Source organism: Heptranchias perlo, chromosome 11, assembly GCF_035084215.1.
Source record: "Heptranchias perlo isolate sHepPer1 chromosome 11, sHepPer1.hap1, whole genome shotgun sequence".
NCBI lineage: Eukaryota > Metazoa > Chordata > Chondrichthyes > Hexanchiformes > Hexanchidae > Heptranchias > Heptranchias perlo.
The window spans coordinates 61,008,419-61,031,518 of NC_090335.1; the positions used below are offsets into that span (position 1 = coordinate 61,008,419).

At 45.1% G+C, this 23,100-nt stretch overlaps 1 protein-coding gene across 4 annotated transcripts in view; it reads right to left on the reverse strand.

The window, feature by feature from the left end:
• The window catches only part of synj1 (synaptojanin 1), a 131,040-nt gene that overhangs the window by 55,113 nt on the left and 52,827 nt on the right, over positions 1 to 23,100 (reverse strand). For all 4 annotated transcript variants that reach the window (XM_067993188.1, XM_067993186.1, XM_067993185.1 and 1 more), the window contains 5 exons: positions 16,213 to 16,274; positions 15,942 to 16,038; positions 7,321 to 7,493; positions 7,139 to 7,220; positions 6,191 to 6,343 (listed from right to left, as the gene is read on the reverse strand). In XM_067993188.1, coding sequence (XP_067849289.1) covers positions 6,191 to 6,343; positions 7,139 to 7,220; positions 7,321 to 7,493; positions 15,942 to 16,038; positions 16,213 to 16,274 — 567 coding nt within the window. The remainder of the gene's footprint in view (positions 1 to 6,190; positions 6,344 to 7,138; positions 7,221 to 7,320; positions 7,494 to 15,941; positions 16,039 to 16,212; positions 16,275 to 23,100) is intronic.

Consider the following 23,100-nt stretch of genomic DNA (forward strand, 5'->3'; position numbering starts at 1 on the left):
TCTCCTAATATAGTTGTAAAAATTTGTTGTGTTCATTTTGATATCCCTTGCAAGTTTCTTTTTATACTCCCTTTCTGTAGCTCTTACTATCTGTTTTGTCACCCTTTGTTGTTCTTTGCATCTCTCCCAGTCACCAGGATCTGTGCTATTTTTTGCATTTTTGTATGCTTTTTCTTTTCGTTTTATGTTGTCCCTTACCTCTTGTCGTCCAAAGCTGTTTTTTTTGGCACGTAGAGCTCTTGCCCCTAAGTGGTATAAACTGGTTCTGTACCACGTTAAATTCTTTTTTGAACACCTCCCACTGATCTTCTGTCGTTTTACCCATTAACAGATTTGCCCAGTTTACTATGGACATTCTCTGACTCATCCCATTGAAGTCAGCCTTACTTAAATATAGAATCTTAGTAGCTGATACGGGTTTCTCCCATTCAAACACGGGTTGAATTCGATCATAGTATGATCACCATTAGATAAATGGTCACGCACCGTTAAGCTGTTAGCTAAATCTGGCTCATTACTCATTATTAAATCTAATATGGCCTGCCCCCTTGTTGGTTCCAGAAAGCTGTCCTGAACACACTCAAGTAATTCGCTACCTTTCTGATATGAGCTCATCTGCTTATCCCAATCATTATGAAAGTTAAAATCCCCCACTAAAACCACTCTGTCTTTGCTACATGCTTGTCTAATCTCTGCATTTATACATTCTGGCACGTCACAGCTGCTACCAGGGGGCCTATACACAACTTCCACTACATTCTTAAATCCTTTTCTATTTCTTAATTCTACCCATAAATTCTCCACTGCCTGCTTACTGTAAGATTGTACCTTTGCTCACACTACAGTGGGCAAATGAGATCACTATAATGGTGTCTGTATGTGTGTCCTTTTTGTATGATTTTGTGTGACTAAATATTCCGGTGCTGGATGTGTGAACTGCGCGGGACTAATAGAAGAGCGGGGAACTCTTAGATCACATCAACTTGCAGGAAAGGCAGCCTCAGCATTCCACCTTCTGGCTTGTTTAAACAAACAAATTAAAAGATGAAACAAACAAACATTCCTGACTTAGTAGAGCTGGGATCTTATCAGATACTGGGTAGCCATAAACAATGGAGCCTTACAAGGCTGGTCCATGAAACCTGGCCTGGAATCTAAAGGAGTCAAGGGAGGCCTGGAGAACTATGGACTCCCAACCTTGATACGAAGACAAGGCTAGGTAAGATGAGGCGAAACAGTCTTGAGCTACTGTGTAAATTCATGATTGGTTAAGACCAAAGGTGGGAAACAAGCTGCTTCTGCAGACGCTGAAACATGGAAGCTAACAGGGGAGGCTAACCCCTTTTTCCTTAAAGAAACAAAGAATTCAAAGTACCATTGGTCTCCCTTTTGGGAGATCCCAATAGGGCAGGGGCCCATGTCAATAGCTGACCCTGGGTTCACCCCCAAAAGTGGCATAAAAGGAGCACCCCGCGCTGGTATTAGATGGTAGAGACTTGGCAGGAGTAATCGCTGGTGATGTTGGAGACCAACCAAACAGCTATTCGACAGTTCGACGAACGATCCAGATCAACAGAAGTGGCTCCAGGCAGAGCAGGACTAAGGACAAGGTTCCAAGAGGTCACCCCAGGCAGGGCAGAAGATGCGAGAGATAACCAATCCCGAAGGTACCACAGGCAGGGTGGAAAGGGCTTTCTTCAAGGCTTTTGAGGCAGACACAACTCTACCCAGAGCAGAACGAGTGACATGATCTCTTGTTCTGTGTTGTAAACCACTGCCCCAACACCGCCTGTGTTGGTTCTTTTGTGAAGTTCAATAAAGCACCTTTTTTACCAAATTGGAGTCAAGTCAATTACCAGCAACTGAGAGTAAAATCTCTACGTTACCTCTCATTATAGCCTCTCATCATTGAAGTAATTGCATCCTTAATCAATAAGGCTACTCCTCCCCCCTACCAGTTTCCCTATCCTTCCTATAGACCTTATAACCTGGTATATTCAGTTCCCAAGTCCTGACCGTCTTGCAGCCACGTCTCAGCAATGACTACCATGGTAATATCTTACATCTAAAATGAAGACAAAACTCAAGGTTCTGCTTAAAGGGAAATCTTTTAACAATAACGTACAGTTCTTTACACTGTGCTAATTTTCAATATTACATGTATTGTGAAAATCTTAATTAGCAGGAGACCTTTTACATCCACACAACTTGTGTATTTGAGATTTTCACATTGGTTCTTGGTAAGAACAATACGAGTTATTCCCCTAAACTGCTACACCTCATCACAATAGAGGGTCCCCTATCAACTCCACCCAATCTCAAAATTGCCAGAGATATTTGCTAAAGAGAATAGAAAATGGCATTATCTAATTCCACATTGCTAAATTCCAATGGAAAGAATACTCAGATGCAAATCTTTCACATGAATTATGGATGTAAATACAATCTCAAAAGATAGTTACTCCACAGGCAGAGAGGAATAGGCAAGCAGAGGAAGAGAGGGAAGGATAGGCAGGAGGGATCAGTGCAAGGGACAATTGAGAGTCTGGATTTGTCTAAGGGATATACTGTGCTTGATACCTACGAGGCAAACAAAGGCATAGCAGAGGAAGGTAGTCATGAGCAACATGCCACAATGGAGCAAGTGGCTACCCAAATGGAAAGAGTAACACTAACCAGAAAATGGTAGCTGTGGGGATGTCATAATTAGAGGGACAGAAAGCCCTAGTGTAGTGGCAACTGGGAGTTCCAAATGGTGTGTTGGTGCCCGGGTGAGGAATCTAATGGAGGTCGGAAAGGGAGTGAGAGTTCCCAGAAGTCAAGGCTCATACAGGAACATAAAAAGAGCAAGACAAAGGTCTTGCAGGGAGTGCTTCAGGAGTTAAGTTCTAGAGTGAAGAACAAGAATCTCAGAATTACTCTCCATGCCACACACTGGACCAGCTAGAAAGTATAAATTGGACACATCAATACATGGCTTGAAATAGTGAAGGAAGGAGTTTCAATTCCTAGAGCACTGGGAGACATTCTGGGGTAAATGGGAGATGTAGGGACAGGACAAGCTTCACTTGAATTAACTGGCATCAGTGTCATTGTAGTGAGAGCAAATAAGGTAGAGAGGGAGGGGCAAACAGATCAGATCTAGAAAGAGGATAAATAAACTGTAATAGAGGTAGAAAAGATAGAGAAGCTGCTACAAAGAAGGGGCTGGTAGATGATGGTTCAGGAACAGATATTGATATACTTTGCAAGCTTAGTTCTTCTAAGGATATGACTGCACGGGGAAATAATGACAAAAAAAATACAAATCATTCATAGAAGTGGGGAAATGGATTCATCAAAGTTCCACATATGGATGCTAGAAATCTTAAGAATAAAATGGAAGACTCGGAAGCCCTTGCTAGAGGGTGAGCCTATTGATATCACAGGCATCACAGAAACTCGACTCAACAATGGCATAAGCTAGGTAAATATATAAGAATACAGATTAACTTATAGAGCGATAGATAGATAAATAGGGAGGGGATATAGCTTTCTACACAAAAGAGAACTGGATTACAATATAACAAACATGGACCTATCTAGTCTATGGACAAGGTGGACATTCAGTGGATAGAGATGAGAGACATGAGGGGGGAAAAAAACTAAAAATGTCTGATACAAGTCATCAGGTCGGGAGAAGGGATTGGACCAAGAACTTTGTTGTCAAATAAGGGAAATTTGTGCAGGCACAGATACAGTGGTTATGGATAACTGCAATTTACCAGGAATAAATTGTATAATCTATAAAGGATGCAATAGAGGGATAAAATTTGCATTTTAGGTCCACAGGAACTCCCAATGGTTCACAAAAAAAAATATTTTTGAAATACGCGGTATGATTTTAGCCTGGATAAATGGGTGGGTTGGGGGAGCATTAAAAATTGCAACAATTTCAAACCCGCCCTCAACCCGCTCATTTCCGGTTTTCACGGGGGTGGGAGACCAACCCACTCTCAGGAGGTGGGTTGGTCACTAAAACCTTTCAAGGAGGCTGCAGGCCTCCATTTTTTCAGGTTTTGTGATTTCAGCCTCTGGGAGCCGGGATTCCCAGGCCTTCTCCTTCATGCCGCGTGAGAGGAAGCAAGAAGGCCCGAAAATGCAGGTAAGTGCCTTCATAGCACAGCTATGGACCCGGAGGAGCAGGAGTGCTTCCCCCAGGCCCAACAAGCTTACCTGCAGCGACCTCCAACAACGGTCGCCGATGCCCCCCAAACCACCCCCAAAGATTGCGACACCCGATCCCTCCCCCCCACCCACCCAGTGACTGATCCCCAATCCACCTCCCGATGACACCTGAACACCCCCCCCCCCCCCCCACCGATGACCTCCCCACCCCTCCAATCTAAGACTTACCTGAACACTTACCTCTTCCTTGCTCTTTTCCCATCTGACTGTGGCCAGCCTGTCAATCAGGCCGACCTGTCAGGCGGGAAACTGTCAAAAAAAAGATGTCCTTACATCAAAATCGTAATAACATCCGGGAAACCTGTACCTCCGGGTATCTCGTCTGCAATTCCACCCCACCACCAACCCCTTCCCAGCTCCGGACTAAAATTATGCCCATAGTCACTGTTGTGTAGGCAAAGAGTAGGCAATTTGTGAACAGCAAGATCCCATAAACAGCAATGAGATAATCAGTTTTTCTGGTTGAGGGATAAATGTTGGCCAGGAAGATGGGTAAAAACATGATCTTGGACACAATACTGAATTGTTGCCCCTGCTCACGTGGATTTCATGCAATATTGGGTCTGAGATAATAGAGCAGGTGAGAATCAGAGAAGACCTTGGTAGCAGCGACCATAACATGTTGGAGTTTAAGATTGGACATGATGAAAAAAAAGAGAATGAATACAGTAGAAACAAAAAGGCAGATTTTGATGTTTTGGGGGATATGCTAAGGAAATTGAACTGGACAGGACTGTCAGAGGGGAAAAGCACTGGAAAAAATGGTCACTTTTAGAAATATTACACATAAAAGTAAATAAGATACATGCACTAAGGGAGGCCAATAGAGCAAAAGACCAATGTGGACAACACTGGAAGCAATACAGGGGCTAAGGGCAAAAAGAGAGCGGTTATTCCTAAAGTATAAAGTTATGGGTAGAATGGTGGGCCAAAACGAAAAAAAAACCGAAGGTAAAGGAGATTAAGAAACTGGTCAGGAAAACTAAAATAGAAAATGAAATAAAGACAGCAGGAAATATTTTAAAAAGTCAAGCATCTTAAGGGAAAATTAGATGAATTTTTGAAGCAGAAGAAGAAACAGAACTATGGGAAGAGCACGGGGCATTGGGATTAATTTTGGACTGCTCTAGCGAAGAGCCGACATAGACAGGAAGAGTTGAATTGCCTCCTTCTATGCTGTTAACTTCAATGGCTTTGAATACCATGCCACACAAGTGATTCGTCCATAAGGTAGAAAGACATGCTTGAGCTAGTCTGAAAATTGGGTAAACCAAAGAATAAAAAGAGTGGTTGTGAATAGAGCTGCCTTGATATGGCAAGGGTCACTAGCATGGAGACATAGGAATGAGCACTGGAGCCACTGCCGTCTACAGTATAAACAAATGATTTTGAGCTGCAGGCATAAACAAAGCTTTCCGAGGTTGTAGATGACACCAATTTGGGGAGCGTGGGAATGCTGGTGTTAAAGTGTCAAGGAAGAGGCAAATCAAATGTAAAGGGATGTGACTAGGTAAAAAAGATGGGCTGATGAATGCCAAATGAAAGTTAATGTGGACAAATGCTAGGAAATTGAAATAAACAATGGGAATTCACTACCTAAACCTTCTTGCCTCACCGACTCCCTCTCCTCCTTTAAGACGCTCCTTAAAATCCAACTCTTTGACCAAGCTTTTGGTCAGTCCTCATATCTCTTTTTGATTCCGCATCCATTTATGTCCAACTACAACTCCGCAGTGCCTTGGGACATTTTTTTATGTTGAAGACACTACATAAATTCAATTTGTTGTGGAATGTAAAAACTTTGGGAAAAAAACTTCTCTCTCATGAGGGGAATGTAAAAGCAACTTTTTACACATTGTACCTAGAACTATACACAGAAAACTGCAAAAAACCACTGTGCAAATCAATATTGGCACAATTTCATCAGATTTTCCAGCAATATGTGCAACAAATTACGCTGTACCTTAGCTTTTCCTTCCAGTGCTCCAGTTCCGGCATAAATTTTACTGATCGAGTCACCACACATTGACCACATGGAACGGAAGACTTCTTGAAACCTTGTGACCATCTGCTGCTTCTCAGCTAGTCCCAGAATTTCTAGCTGTTTGTAAATCATCTGTTTGGGGAGGGTGGGGTGGTGAGGGGCACATAGGAGGGCATAACCAATCAAAATTCCGTTAGTGGTTGAACTACATATTACCAGTTTAGAATTATGCATTGAACACTAGAATGTTTTACCACCATGATTAATGGCATTTTATTTATCTGAAGATAAAATTTACATGAACTATCCGATTTAACTTTTTCTTTACCCTTTACAATATGGCCTCTTAGCTAGCCTAAGCAGTCATCCAACATAAGGGAATAAGTTGATTGCACCACAATCCCAAGGCCTTCAATCAATCCTCATTCACGTTTACAGCAAATAAATACTATACTTTATGACAGCAAGATTTATACGAATAACCCACAGTGTAAAACTTTATAATTTATTAATTTTATTGACTATTGTGAACAAGAGAGCGTTTTGCATTTCCAGACTGACATCTGCACAAAGTTCCAGGTCATGTGAAGACTGTGCGCGGGTCTGATAATGACACTCCCTGCAAGATTATGGATTCTGAACCATCAATAATAGATTCAAACATGAACATCGTAAACTTTACCAAATAATAAAGTTCAAACTTCCCTTTTACAGGCATCTTAGCAACTTACTATATCTAGCAGTGAAAGAACACAAGACCATCAAAACTTTCTCACGTACATGTTCTACATAGCAGCTAAATTGTTTCTGTTGGGTCAATACTAGGTTTGAAATGGGGCTTTGCTGTCCAAAGATCAGGAAAGCTGGCAATTACACTTATTTAATGTAATACATTGGAATAATAAATAACTGCAGCTCAAATCATACCTCCAGCCCAAAGAAAGCCTGCACACTATTCGTTCTATCTAGGCAATCAAGGCAGTTGGTTCTGATGGTACCAGTCTGGCATCTGTGGAAAAAACATTTATGCTCAAATAAAACTGCAGTAATAACTTCGTACAGACACACTCCACCCAAACTTTAATAGAAAAATAGAAAAACCAGCTTACCTCTGAACCCCACTGGAATCACAGTAAAAGAAGTCACACTCCTCCAGGAATTTTTCCAGCTTGGGTTTCAGTACATTTAGGAGTCTGTCCACCTTCCCACCCTTTACTTGCTGGTGGTAGTCAAAATTCACCATGGGAACATCTGCAGCATGATCACAGGCCTTCAAGTGACTCTAGCATAAACACGAAAACCTCAGATAAGTAGGCATAATACATTCTTTTTTTGTGGTTGCCAGTTTACTTAACACCAGAAAACATGATCCTATGGCAACTAAACAGTGGAGGGTGTTTAAACACTATTTGCTCATCCTTGGAATTTTTATTAAGATCTAGCCAAAACCAAGGATAGGGTCTCCTTCCTGCTTTTTTGTTTTCTCCCCTCCCCAAAGAACTCATTCCTTGTCTGAGTATGAGTTGTTTTCCAATACCTTGTCCAAATATCCATTTCTTCTGTATATGCCCAGACAGTGAGGGTCAGCAGGTTATTACAATATGTACAGCATCCTGGCTGAGCCATGAGTTGCATCCTCATCTGACTTCCACATGTATGCACTCCTGTAGGAGATGCTGGATAGAGACCAGGGGGTATAAATGAGTCTTGGGTGGCAGTGCAAAAACAGGCGATAAATACCCAAGCAGCCTGTTCTTGTACTCTGCCCAATTTCCTTCTCCACGGACTTCAATGGAAAAGAAAATAGTGAGGAGTATAAAATGGGCTGTCGATTCATCATTGCCTTGTGCTCCCGTCCAGGATGAATTTATACCGCCAGGAGTTGGAACCATAGCTGATTTTTCCACCACCTAACCCAGGGACACAGAGATCAACCATACCATACTACAAGGAGTCTAGTGAATATGGCAGATGAGCTAAGGGCACAGATAGATACATGGAAGTTTGATATCTTAACTGTTATTCAAACACGGCTTAAAGAGGGGCAGGAATGGCAGCTCATCATTCCTAGTTACAGGGTTTTCAGACGAGATAGAGAGGGGGATAAAAAAGGAGGGGGGTGGCAATATTGGTTAAAGAAACAATTACAGCTGTGAGGAGGGATGATATGTGAGAAGGATCATCAAATGAGGCCATGTGGTTGAGCTAAAGAACAAAAAAGGGGCAATCACACTGCTGGGAGTGTTCTTTCGACACCCAAACAGTCAGAGGGAGATAGAAGAGCAAATATGTAGGCAAATTTCTGAGAAGTGCAGTAACAGTAGGGGATTTCAACTACCCGAATATTAACTGGGATACCTGCAGTGTAAAAGGGATAAAGGGCGCAGAATTCTTAAATTGCATTCAGGAGAACTTTTTTAGCCAGTACATAGCAAGCCCAACAAGAGGAGGGGGGGGGGGGGGGCAGTTCTGGACTTAGTTTTAGAGAATGAAGCTGGGCAGGTGGAAGGAATATCAATGGGAGAGCATTTTGCTGGTAGTGACCATAATTCAGTTAGATTTAGCATAGTTATGCAAAAGGACAAAGTTAGAACAGGAGTAAAGGTTTTCAAAGAAAAATAGGAGCAAGAGTAGGCGACTCGGCCCTTCGGATCTGTTCCGCCATTCAAAATGATCATGGCTGATCTTCTAACTCAGTACCCTGCTCCCGCTTTCTCCCCATGTTCCTTAATCGCTTTAGCATTAAGAAATACATCGATCTGCTTCTCGAATACATCTAATGACTTGGCCTCCACTGCCTTCTGTGGTAGAGAATTCCACAGGTTCACCACCCTGAGTGAAGAAATTTCTCCTCATCTCGGTTCTAAATGGCATACCTCGTATCCTGAGACTGTGACCCCTGGACTCCCCAGCCATCGGGAACATCCTCCTTGCATCTAGTCTGTCTGGTCCTGTTAGAATTTTATATGTTTTGATGAGATCACCTCTCATTCTTCTAAACTCCAGTGAATATAGGCCGAGTCGACCCAATCTCTCCTCATACGTCAGTCCTGCCATCCCAGGGATCAGTCTGGTAAACCTTAGTTGCACTCCCTCCATGCCAAGGATACAGCAAAGGCTATGGGCCCCGACAACATCCCAGCTGTAGTGCTGAAGACTTGTGCTCCAGAACTAGCTGTGCCTCTAGCCAAGCTGTTCCAGTACAGCTACAACACTGGCATCTACCCGACAATGTGGAAAATTGCCCAGGTATGTCCTGTCCACAAAAAGCAGGACAAATCCAATCCGGCCAATTACTGCCCCATCAGTCTACTCTCAATCATCAGCAAAGTGATGGAAGGTGTCGTCGACAGTGCTATCAAGCGGCACTTACTCACCAATGCTCAGTTTGGGTTCCGCCAGGACCACTCGGCTCCAGACCTCATTACGGCCTTGGTCCAAACATGGACAAAAGAGCTGAATTCCAGAGGTGAGGCAAGAGTGACTGCCCTTGACATCAAGGCAGCATTTGACCGAGTGTGGCACCAAGGAGCCCTAGTAAAATTGAAGTCAATGGGAATCAGGGGGAAAATTCTCCAGTGGCTGGAGTCATACCTAGCACAAAGGAAGATGGTAGTGGTTGTTGGAGGCCAATCATCTCAGCCCCAGGACATTGCTGCAGGAGTTCCTCAGGGCAGTGTCCCAGGCCCAACCATCTTCAGCTGCTTCATCAATGACCTTCCCTCCATCATAAGGTCAGAAATGGGGATGTTCGCTGATGACTGCACAGTGTTCAGTTCCATTCGCAACCCCTCAAATAATGAAGCAGTCCAAGCCCGCATGCAGCAAGACCTGGACAACATCCAGGCTTGGGCTCATAAGTGGCAAGTAACATTCGCGCCAGACAAGTGCCAGGCAATGACCATCTCCAACAAGAGAGAGTCTAACCACCTCCCCTTGACATTCAACGGCATTACCATCGCCGAATCCCCCATTAACATCCTGGGGGTCACCATTGACCAGAAAATTAACTGGACCAGCCATATAAATACTGTGGCTTCGAGAGCAGGTCAGAGGCTGGGTATTCTGCGGCGAATGACTCACCTCCTGACTCCCCAAAGCCTTTCCACCATCTACAAGGCACAAGTCAGGAGTGTGATGGAACATGCTCCACTTGCTTGGATGAGTGCAGCTCCAACAACACTCAAGAAGCTCGACACCATCCAAGATAAAGCAGCCCGCTTGATTGGCACCCCATCCACCACCCGAAACATTCACTCCCTTCACCACCGGCGCACTGTGGCTGCAGTGTGTACCATCCACAGGATGCACTGCAGCAACTCGCCAAGGCTTCTTCGACAGCACCTCCCAAACCAGCGACCTCTACCACCTAGGAGGACAAGAGCAGCAGGCACATGGGAACAACTCCAACTGCACGTTCCCCTCCAAGTCACACACCATCCCGACTTGGAAATATATCGCCGTTCCTTCATCGTCGCTGGGTCAAAATCCTGGAACTCCCTACCCAACAGCACTGTGGGAGAACCTTCACCACACGGACTGCAGCGGTTCAAGAAGGCAGCTCACCACCACCTTCTCAAGGGCAATTAGGGATGGGCAATAAATGCTGGCCTCGCCAGCGACACCCACATCCCGTGAACAAATAAAAAAAAATCCTTCCTCAGATAAGGAGACCAAAACTGCACACAATACTCCAGATGTGGTCTCACCAAGGCCCTGTATAACTGCAGTAAGACATCCCTGCTCCTGTACTCAAATCCTCTTGCAACAAAGGTCAACATACCATTCACCTTCCTAACTGCTTGCTGCACCTGAATGCTCACTTTCAGTGACTGGTGTGCAAGGATACCCAGGTCTCATTGCACCTCCTCTTTTCCCAATCTATCACCATTCAGATAATAATCTGCCTTTCTGTTTTTACAACCAAAGTGGATAACCTCACATTTATCCACGTCATATTGCATCTGCCATGTTCTTGCCCACTCACCCAACTTGTCTAAATCACATTGGAGCCTCTTTGCATCCTCCTCACAGCTCACATTCCACCCCAGCTTTGTGTCGTCTGCAAACTTGGAAATGTTACACTCCGTTCCCTCATCCAAATCACTGATATACATTGTGAATAGCTGGGGCCCAAGCACTGATCCCTGCAGTACCCCACTAGTCACTGCCTGCCACCCGAAAAAAGACCAGTTTATTCCTACTCTCTGTTTCCTGTCTGTCAACCAATTCTCAATCCATGCCAGTATATTCCCCCCAATCCCATGTGCTTTAATTTTGCACATTAACCTCTTGTGTGGGACCTTATCAAAAGCCTTCTGAAAATCCAAATACACCACATCCACTGGTCCTCCCCTATCTATTCTATTAGTTACATCCTCAAAAAACTCCAGTAGATATGTTAAGCATGATTTCCCTTTCATAAACCCCTGCTGACTTTGTCCAATCCCGTTAATGCCCTCCAAGTGTTCTGTTATCACATCTTTTATAATAGACTCTAGCATGTTGGGCTAACTGGTCTGTCATTCCCTGTTTTTTCTCTCCCTCCTTTTAAAAAAAATAGTGGGGTTACATTTGCCACCCTCCAATCTGTAGGAACTGTTCCAGGGTCTATAGAATTTTGGAAGATGATCACCAATGCATCCACTATTTCCACGGCCGCTTCCTTTAGTACTCTGGGATGTAGATTATCAGGCCCTGGGGATTTGTCAGCCTTTAGCCCCATTAATTTCCCTTGCATTATTTTTTTTTAAACTAATACTAGTTTCCTTCAGTTCCTCCCTCTCACTAGACCCTTGGTTCCCTAACTTTTCTGGCAGGTTATTTGTGTCCTCCTTTGTGTTTAATTGTTCTGCCATTTCTTTGTTCCCCATTATAATTTCCCCCATTTCTGACTGTAAGGGATCTACATTTGTCTTCACTAATCTTTTTCTGGACATATTTATAGAAGCTTTTACAGTCAGTTTTTATGTTCCCTGCTAGTTTACTCTCATACTCTATTTTTCCCCTCTTAATCAATCTCTTTGTCCTCCTTTGCTGAATTCTAAACTGCTCCAATCCTCAGGCTTGCCGCTTTTTCTAGCAATTTTATATGTCTCCTCTTTGGATCTAATACTATCCCTAATTTCTTTTGTAAGCCACGGTTGAGCCAACGTTCCTGTTTTATTTTTGCGCCAGACAGGAATGAATAATTGTTGTAATTCCTGCACACGTTCTTTAAATATTAGCCATTGCCTATCCACCGTCATCCCTTTTAGTAAAGTTCCCCAATCTATCGTAGCCAACTTGCACCTCATGCTTTCGTAATTTCCTAATTTAGATTCAGGACCCTATTTTCGGATTCAACTACTTCTCTCTCCATCTTAATGAAGAATTCTATCATGTTATGGTCGCTCTTCCCTAAGAGACCCTGCACAAGATTTTTCATTGCACAATACACAGTCTAGGACCGCATGTTCTCTAGTTGGTTCCTCAACGTATTGGTCTAGAAAACCATCACGTACACACTCCAGGAATTCCTCCCCCACAGTATTATTGCTAATTTGGTTCGACCAATCTATATGTAGATTAAAGTCACCCATGATTATAGTCGTACCCTTCTTGCATGAGTCTCTAATTTCCTGTTTAATGCCCTCCCCTACATCTCCACTACTGTTTGGGGGCCTATAGACAACCCCCACCAACGTTTTCTCCCCTTTGGTGTTTCTTAGCTCCACCCATACAGATTCACATCGTGATTTTCCGAGCCAATACCCTTCCTCACTGTTGCATTGATTTCCTCCTTTACTAACAATGCTACCCCACCTCCTTTCCCTTTTTGCCTGTCCTTCCTAAATATTGAATACCCCTGGATGTTCAGTTCCCATCCTTGGTCACCCTGCAGCCATGTCTCCATAATCGCAATTATATCGTAACTGTCATTATCTATCTGCGCTGTTAATTCATCTAGCTTATTGTGAATGCTTTGCGCATTAAGACACAATACCTTTAGACTTGTCTTTTTAATTTCAATTGGGGAAAGGCCAATTTTACTAAGCTGAGAAATGATTTAGCAAAACTAGACTGGAAACAGCTACTTTAGGATAAATTAGTGTCAGAGCAGTGGGTGGCATTCAAGGGAGAGATTATGAGGTTCAGAACAAACATATCCGCACAAAGAAAAAGGGTGGGACTGCCGAATCAAGAGCCCCCTGGATGATAAGGAGCATACAGGGTAGGATACAGCAAAAAAAGGGAAGCTTACGTCAGATTATAGAGAGCTCATTACTGCAGAAAGCCTAAAGGAGTATAGAAAGTGCAGGGATGAAATTAAAAAGGAAATTAGGAAAGCAAAGAGGCATGAAAAAAATACTGGCAAGTAAAATCAAGGAAAACCTAAAGATGTTTTATAATACATAAACAGCAAGAGAATAACTAAGACCTATTAGAAACCAAAGAGGTAACCTATGTGTGGAGGCAAAAGATCTGGGTATAGTTCCAAATGAATACTTTGCGTCTGTCTTCAGGGGGACGATGCAGACATTGTAGTTAAGAAGGAGGAGCATGAAATATTGGATGGGATAAACAGTGAGATGGGGAGTATTTAAAGGATTTAAGCATCTTTGAAAGCGGATAAATCTCCATGCCCGGATGAAATGTATCCCAGGCTGTTAAAAGAAGGAAGGGAGGAAATAGCAGAGGCCCTGGCCATCATTTTCCAATCCTCCCTGGCTACAGGCGAGGTGCCGGAGGATTGGAGGACTGCTAACGTTGTACCATTGTTTAAAAAGGGAGAGACAGGCAGAGTAATTATAGGCCAGTCAGTCTAACCTCAGTAGTGGGCAAATTATTGGAATCAATTCTGAGGGACAGCATAAATCATCATTTAGAACTGCACAGGTTAATCAAGGACAGCCAGCATGGATTTGTTAAGAGAAGGTCGTGATTGAATTTTTTGAGGAGGTAACAAGGAGGGTCAATGAGGGTAATGTGCTTGATGTAGTTTACATGGATTTTAGCAAGGCTTTTGACAAGGTCCCACAAGGCAGATTGGTCAAAAAAGTAAAAGCCCACAGGATCCTAGGGAAAATGGCTAGTTGGATCCAAAATTAGCTCAGAGGCAGGAAGCAAGGGGTGATGGTTGATGGGTGTTTTCGCAACTAGAAGGATGTTTCCAGTGGGGCTCAGTACTAGGTCCCTTGCTTTTTGTAGTATATATTAACGATTTGGACTTGAATGTTAAGGGCTTGATCAAGAAGTTTGCAGATGATACAAAAATTGGCCATGTGGTTGATAGTGAGGAGGAAAGCTGTAGATTGCAGGAAGATATCAATGGACTGGTCAGGTGGGCAGAAAAGTGGCAAATGGAATTCAATCCAGGAAAGTGTGAGGTAATGCATTTGGGAAGGGCAAACAAGGCAAGGGAGTACACGATAAATGGGAGGCTATTGAGAGGTGTAGAGGAACAAAGGAACCATGGTGCATGTCCACAGATCCCTGAAGGTAGCAGGACAGGTAGATAAGGTGGTTAAAAAAGCATACGGGATATTTTCCTTTATTAGCCGAGGCATAGAATAAAAGAGCAGGATGGTTATGCTAGAACTGTATTAAACATTGGTTAGGTCACAGCTTCAGTACTGTGTACAGTTCTGGTCGCCACATTGCAGGAAAGATGTGATTGCACCAGAGAGGGTACAGAGGAGATTTAAGAGGATGTTGCGAGGACTGGAGAATTTTAGCTATGAGAAAAGATTGAATAGGCTGGGGTTGTTTTCTTTGGAACAAAGGAGGCTGAGGGGAGATTTAATTGAGGTATATAAAATTATGACTGGACTAGGTAGATTGGAGGACCTATTTCCTATAGGAAAGGACCTATTTCCCTTAGCAGAGGGGTCAGTGACCAGGGAGCATAGATTTAAAGTAATTGGCAGAAGGATTAGAGGGGAGCTGAGGAGAAATTTTTTCACCCAGAGGATGGTGGGGGTCTGGAATTTACTGCCTAGAAAGGGTGATAGAGGCAGAAACCCTCAACTCATTTAAAAAATACTTGGATGTGTGGGATTAAGCTGGATAGCTCTTTTTCGGCCGGCACGGACACGATGAGCCAAATGGCTTCCTTCTGTGTCGTAACTTTCTATGATTCTATGACTACCTAACCCAGGGACACAGACCAACCATACCACTACCTAACCCAGGGACACAGAGACCAACCGTACTACTACCTACTGCTGTCCCAACTGAGATCTGCTAACTCAGCAGACTCAGGATCCAATCTAAGGCCTTCCTGTTCTGTATAGTTCAACTATTCACTACCTTTAAGCAGATGAGCCGTCAAAGGAGCAGTATCTCCTTTTCTGATGGCTCCCAAAGAAACCATACAAAACTGCCTATAATTCACTACAGATCAGTGATCTCACTTGGAGAAACCAGAAAGATTACAGGCCAGAGAAATAAATATTTTACTACTACAACAAGGAATGCTTTTCTCACAATGGGTTTGAAAGCAAGCATAGAAACAGATCAAATGCATAACAAAATTATAGTCGGAGGTGATTATTTTCCAGAAATTCAAACATTTAAAACAGCCATATAAAATGGAGTTATTTAAGTAGTACAAATTAAATGTTTAAAGCTGTGTTCTCATGCCTTTTTATTTTAAAAATATTGAACTGAGGCAGCATACGATGTAGGATTTCCTGAAAATTGGCATATTGAGCAACTTATTCTTACATAGTCAAGTCTAGTCACTTACTTGGAAGGCTTTACTGAGCATGTGCTCTCCTTCTTTCACTCCTAGCAAATTGATTATAGTTTGCTTCCCATATAGCTTTTTCAGTGTTCTATAATGTCTGTAAAAATTCAAAAATAAATATATTTTGGGAAATGGAGATCTGAGATTAACATTCAATATATACCTCTAATGCAAGCAATCTTTTTTGCAAAGACTTATTTAAAATGTACTGCAAAATCAGTTACTGCAACTCAGTGAAAATAGCAATCACTGCTAAAAGCAGCTTCCATACCTGTCGAATGCAGGTGCATTGGCTTCAAAACCCCTGGACATTCGTACACGATGGGAGCCAACCTACAACCACACAGAAGAATTTGAAGGATTGTTAAACTGAATTATAAGGAAACACCTAAAACTGTATGGGAAAAAATTGGCTGAAGCAAGGAAAAAAAAATTCAAAAAGGACAGAATTGAGTACATATTTATAGTTAAGTACTTTCTTAAACTAGCTAAAGACAGGATGTGGAGATGCCGGTGATGGACTGGGGTTGACAATTGTAAACAATTTTACAACACCAAGTTATAGTCCAGCAATTTTATTTTAAATTCACAAGCTTTCGGAGGCTTCCTCCTTCCTCAGGTAAATGTTCAGGAGCTCCTCGAAGCCTACGCATTTATACATATAGAACAATACATGGTGTTTACAGAATGCCCCTGCAACTGCCCGTTGCCAAGGCAATCACCGTGTTCAGACAGAGAGGTGTCACCTGCAGAACCCCCGAATACACATTCAACAAAAAAACAAACAGGAAAAAAAACAGAGAGAGGCAGAAACATCCGGAAGGCAGAGAAAGCCAGCAAATGACCCATTATATTAAAAACAGATAACATTTGTTCGCTGGTGGGGTAACGTGTAGCGTGACATGAACCCAAGATCCCGGTTGAGGCCGTCCTCATGGGTGCGGAACTTGGCTATCAATTTCTGCTCGACGATGTCGTGTGTCTCGAAGGCCGCCTTGGAGTACGCTTACCCGAAGGTCGGTGGATGAATGTCCATGACTGCTGAAGTGTTCCCCGACTGGGAGGGAACCCTCCTGTTTGGCGATTGTTGCGCGGTGTCCGTTCATCCGTTGTCGCAGCGTCTGCATGGTCTCGCCAATGTACCATGCTCTGGGGCATCCTTTCCTGCAACGTATGAGGTAGACAACGTTGGCCGAGTCACAGGAGTATGAACCGTGCACCTGGTGGGTGGTGTCCTCTCGTGTGATGGTGGTATCTGTGTCGATGATCTGGCATGTCTTGCAGAGGTTACCGTGGCAGGGTTGTGTGGTGTCGTGGACGCTGTTCTCTTGAAAGCTAGGTAATTTGCTGCGAACGATGGTCTGTTTGAGGTTGGGTGGCTGTTTAAAGGCGAGTAGTGGAGGTGTGGGGATGGCCATAGCGAGGTGTTTGTCCTCACTGATGACATGTTGAAGGCTGCGGAGAACATGGCGTAGTTTCTCCGCTCCGGGGAAGTACTGGACGACAAAGGGTACTCTGTTGGTTGCGTCCCGTGTTAGTCTCCTGAGGAGGTCTATGCGATTTTTTGCTGTGGCCCATCGGAACTGTCGATCGATGAGTCGAGCGTCATATCCCGTTCTTACTAGGGCGTCTTTCAGCGTCTGTAGGTGTCCATCGCGTTCCTCCTCGTCTGAGCAGACCCTGTGTATTCGCAGGACCTGTCCATAGGGGATGGCCTCTTTGACGTGGTTAGGGTGGAAGCTGGAAAAGTGGAGCATCGTGAGGTTGTCCGTGGGCTTGCGGTAGAGTGAGGTGCTGAGGTGCCCGTCTTTGATGGAGATTCGTGTGTCCAAGAAAGAAACCGATTCTGAGGAGTAGTCCATGGTGAGCTTGATGGTGGGATGGAACTTGTTGATGTTATCGTGTAGTCTCTTTAGTGATTCCTTGCCGTGGGTCCATAGAAAGAAAATGTCGTCGATGTATCTGGTGTATAGTGTTGGTTGGAGGTCTTGTGCAGTGAAGAAGTCCTGCTCGAACTTGTGCATGAAAATGTTGGCGTATTGGGGTGCGAATTTGGTCCCCATGGCTGTTCCGTGTGTTTGGGTAAAGAACTGGTTATCGAAGGTGAAGACATTGTGATCCAGGATGAAGCGGATGAGGTGTAGGATGGCTTCCGGAGATTGGCTGTTGTTGGTGTTGAGTATTGATGCTGTCGCAGCGATGCCGTCATCGTGGGGGATACTGGTGTATAGTGCCGAGACGTCCATCGTGGTGAGAAGTGTTCCTGGTCCAACTGGTCCATGGGTACTGAGTTTTTGTAGGAAGTCTGTAGTGTCGCGACAGAAGCTGGGGGTTCCCTGTACGATGGGTTTCAGGATGCCCTCGATGTATCCAGAGAGGTTCTCACACAGGGTTCCGTTGCCTGATACGATGGGACGTCCGGGTGTGTTGGCTTTGTGTATCTTTGGGAGGCAGTAGAAGTCTCCCACGCGGGGAGTACGTGGGATGAGAGTGCGTAGGATGCTTTGAAGGTCTGGATCGAAGGTCTTGATCAGTTTGTTGAGCTGGTGGGTGTGTTCTTTGGTCGGATCTGTGGGTAACCGTCTGTAGTGTTCCTGGTTGTCCAGTTGTCGGTATGCTTCTTTGCAATAGTCTGTTCTGTTCTGTATGACGATGGCTCCTCCTTTGTCCGCTGGTTTGATGACGATGTTGCGGTTGGTCTTGAGAGCGTTGATGGCGTTGCGTTGTGCTCGGGTGACATTCTGGACTGTCTTCTGAGTGCGGCTGATGAATCTGGCATTGACGCATTTCCTGACAGCTTGAGCATGCATGTCAAGCTGAGGGCAGCGACCCTCCGGAGGAGTCCAGTTTGACTCTTTCCTCTTCGGTTGCTGTACCGCGGATCCCTCTGTCTGCTGTTCCGGATCGTCGATTGTCTCATTGGGTTCGCTGCTGAAATCTTGGGGTTTGTGGTAGAATTCCCGGAGCCTCATTCTCCTGATGAATTCCTCTGTGTCCGCCGCGAGACTAGTGGGGTCCATTTTGGTAGTGGGGCAGAAATTGAGCCCTCGGCTGAGAACTTCGATTTCGTCTGGTTGAAGGGTGTGGTCGGATAAATTGACAATAGACTTCCCTGTGGTTACAACCGTGGTACCAGGGGAAGCTTGGTCGTTGCTGGTGGTGATGCCGAGTTTCTCAAGCTTCCTGCTCTTGGTTTTCATATAGGCAGCGTAGTTCCGTTGCCTCGTCTGTTTGGCGGTATAACGTAGCTAGTCTGCTGTGTCCTGAGTACAGGTTGAGAGTATGGACTCTATCTTGGTTTCGAGGTGGTGGCGTCTGCTGTAGAGTTGGTGCATGAGATGGTTGCGGAGTGTGCGAGAGGTACGGCGGCAGAGTCTCTCAGCGTAATCCGAGTTGTATGTGGACTTGAGTGGGTTCGTGATCTGGAGTCCTTTCGGGATCTTGTCTGCTTTCTTGCAGCTCTGTAAAAACTGTAAAAACAAGTTCCGCACCCATGAGGACGGCCTTAACCGGGATCTTGGGTTCATGTCACGCTACACGTTACCCCACCAGCGAACAAATGTTATCTGTTTTTAATATAATGGGTCATTTGCTGGCTTTCTCTGCCTTCCGGATGTTTCTGCCTCTCTCTGTTTTTTTTCCTGTTTGTTTTTTTGTTGAATGTGTATTCGGGGGTTCTGCAGGTGACACCTCTCTGACTGAACACGGTGATTGCCTTGGCAACGGGCAGTTGCAGGGGCATTCTGTAAACACCATGTATTGTTCTATATGTATAAATGCGTAGGCTTCGAGGAGCTCCTGAACATTTACCTGAGGAAGGAGGAAGCCTCCGAAAGCTTGTGAATTTAAAATAAAATTGCTGGACTATAACTTGGTGTTGTAAAATTGTTTACAATTGTCAACCCCAGTCCATCACCGGCATCTCCACATCATGACTACCATCGACACCACAAACTGCCGGCTCACAGTGGAAAGGATATCCAAGAAGATCGCGCATTTAGACACAGACATCAAGTTTTTACAGAGCTGCAAGAAAGCAGACAAGATCCCGAAAGGACTCCAGATCACGAACCCACTCAAGTCCACATACAACTCGGATTACGCTGAGAGACTCTGCCGCCGTACCTCTCGCACACTCCGCAACCATCTCATACACCAACTCTACAGCAGACGCCACAACATCGAAACCAAGATAGAGTCCATACTCTCAACCTGTACTCAGGACACAGCAGACCAGCTACGTTATACCGCCAAACAGACGACGCAACGGAACTACGCTGCCTACATGAAAACCAAGAGCAGGAAGCTTGAGAAACTCGGCATCACCACCAGCAACGACCAAGCTTCCCCTGGTACCACGGTTGCAACCACAGGGAAGTCTATTGTCAATTTATCCGACCACACCCTTCAACCAGACGAAATCGAAGTTCTCAGCCGAGGGCTCAATTTCTGCCCCACTACCAAAATGGACCCCACTAGTCTCGCGGCGGACACAGAGGAATTCATCAGGAGAATGAGGCTCCGGGAATTCTACCACAAACCCCAAGATTTCAGCAGCGAACCCAATGAGACAATCGACGATCCAGAACAGCAGACAGAGGGATCCGCGGTACAGCAACCGAAGAGGAAAGAGTCAAACTGGACTCCTCCGGAGGGTCGCTGCCCTCAGCTGGACATGCATGCTCAAGCTGTCAGGAAATGCGTCAATGCCAGATTCATCAGCCGCACTCAGAAGACAGTCCAGAATGTCACCCGAGCACAACGCAACGCCATCAACGCTCTCAAGACCAACCGCAACATCGTCATCAAACCAGCGGACAAAGGAGGAGCCATCGTCATACAGAACAGAACAGACTATTGCAAAGAAGCATACCGACAACTGGACAACCAGGAACACTACAGACGGTTACCCACAGATCCGACCAAAGAACACACCCACCAGCTCAACAAACTGATCAAGACCTTCGATCCAGACCTTCAAAGCATCCTACGCACTCTCATCCCACGTACTCCCCGCGTGGGAGACTTCTACTGCCTCCCAAAGATACACAAAGCCAACACACCCGGACGTCCCATCGTATCAGGCAACGGAACCCTGTGTGAGAACCTCTCTGGATACATCGAGGGCATCCTGAAACCCATCGTACAGGGAACCCCCAGCTTCTGTCGCGACACTACAGACTTCCTACAAAAACTCAGTACCCACGGACCAGTTGGACCAGGAACACTTCTCACCACGATGGACGTCTCGGCACTATACACCAGTATCCCCCACGATGACGGCATCGCTGCGACAGCATCAATACTCAACACCAACAACAGCCAATCTCCGGAAGCCATCCTACACCTCATCCGCTTCATCCTGGATCACAATGTCTTCACCTTCGATAACCAGTTCTTTACCCAAACACACGGAACAGCCATGGGGACCAAATTCGCACCCCAATACGCCAACATTTTCATGCACAAGTTCGAGCAGGACTTCTTCACTGCACAAGACCTCCAACCAACACTATACACCAGATACATCGACGACATTTTCTTTCTATGGACCCACGGCAAGGAATCACTAAAGAGACTACACGATAACATCAACAAGTTCCATCCCACCATCAAGCTCACCATGGACTACTCCTCAGAATCGGTTTCTTTCTTGGACACACGAATCTCCATCAAAGACGGGCACCTCAGCACCTCACTCTACCGCAAGCCCACGGACAACCTCACGATGCTCCACTTTTCCAGCTTCCACCCTAACCACGTCAAAGAGGCCATCCCCTATGGACAGGTCCTGCGAATACACAGGGTCTGCTCAGACGAGGAGGAACGCGATGGACACCTACAGACGCTGAAAGACGCCCTAGTAAGAACGGGATATGACGCTCGACTCATCGATCGACAGTTCCGATGGGCCACAGCAAAAAATCGCATAGACCTCCTCAGGAGACTAACACGGGACGCAACCAACAGAGTACCCTTTGTCGTCCAGTACTTCCCCGGAGCGGAGAAACTACGCCATGTTCTCCGCAGCCTTCAACATGTCATCAGTGAGGACAAACACCTCGCTATGGCCATCCCCACACCTCCACTACTCGCCTTTAAACAGCCACCCAACCTCAAACAGACCATCGTTCGCAGCAAATTACCTAGCTTTCAAGAGAACAGCGTCCACGACACCACACAACCCTGCCACGGTAACCTCTGCAAGACATGCCAGATCATCGACACAGATACCACCATCACACGAGAGGACACCACCCACCAGGTGCACGGTTCATACTCCTGTGACTCGGCCAACGTTGTCTACCTCATACGTTGCAGGAAAGGATGCCCCAGAGCATGGTACATTGGCGAGACCATGCAGACGCTGCGACAACGGATGAACGGACACCGCGCAACAATCGCCAAACAGGAGGGTTCCCTCCCAGTCGGGGAACACTTCAGCAGTCATGGACATTCATCCACCGACCTTCGGGTAAGCGTACTCCAAGGCGGCCTTCGAGACACACGACATCGTCGAGCAGAAATTGATAGCCAAGTTCCGCACCCATGAGGACGGCCTCAACCGGGATCTTGGGTTCATGTCACGCTACACGTTACCCCACCAGCGAACAAATGTTATCTGTTTTTAATATAATGGGTCATTTGCTGGCTTTCTCTGCCTTCCGGATGTTTCTGCCTCTCTCTGTTTTTTTTCCTGTTTGTTTTTTTGTTGAATGTGTATTCGGGGGTTCTGCAGGTGACACCTCTCTGTCTGAACACGGTGATTGCCTTGGCAACGGGCAGTTGCAGGGGCATTCTGTAAACACCATGTATTGTTCTATATGTATAAATGCGTAGGCTTCGAGGAGCTCCTGAACATTTACCTGAGGAAGGAGGAAGCCTCCGAAAGCTTGTGAATTTAAAATAAAATTGCTGGACTATAACTTGGTGTTGTAAAATTGTTTACAATAGCTAAAGACAGCGGAGGCTGGCAGTAAAGCAGCGAGTTTGCTAGCTTTGAAATCTAGATGTCAAGTAGCCAAGTTTACTCGGCACTCCACTATCCTAACCTCAATCCCGATATGCTTTGGCAGCTCTTCATCAGGCTAAATGAGGCAGTGGTGGATTGCATCTTGATATTTTAATAATACTTTGTTCTTTTCTTACGAACATTCCT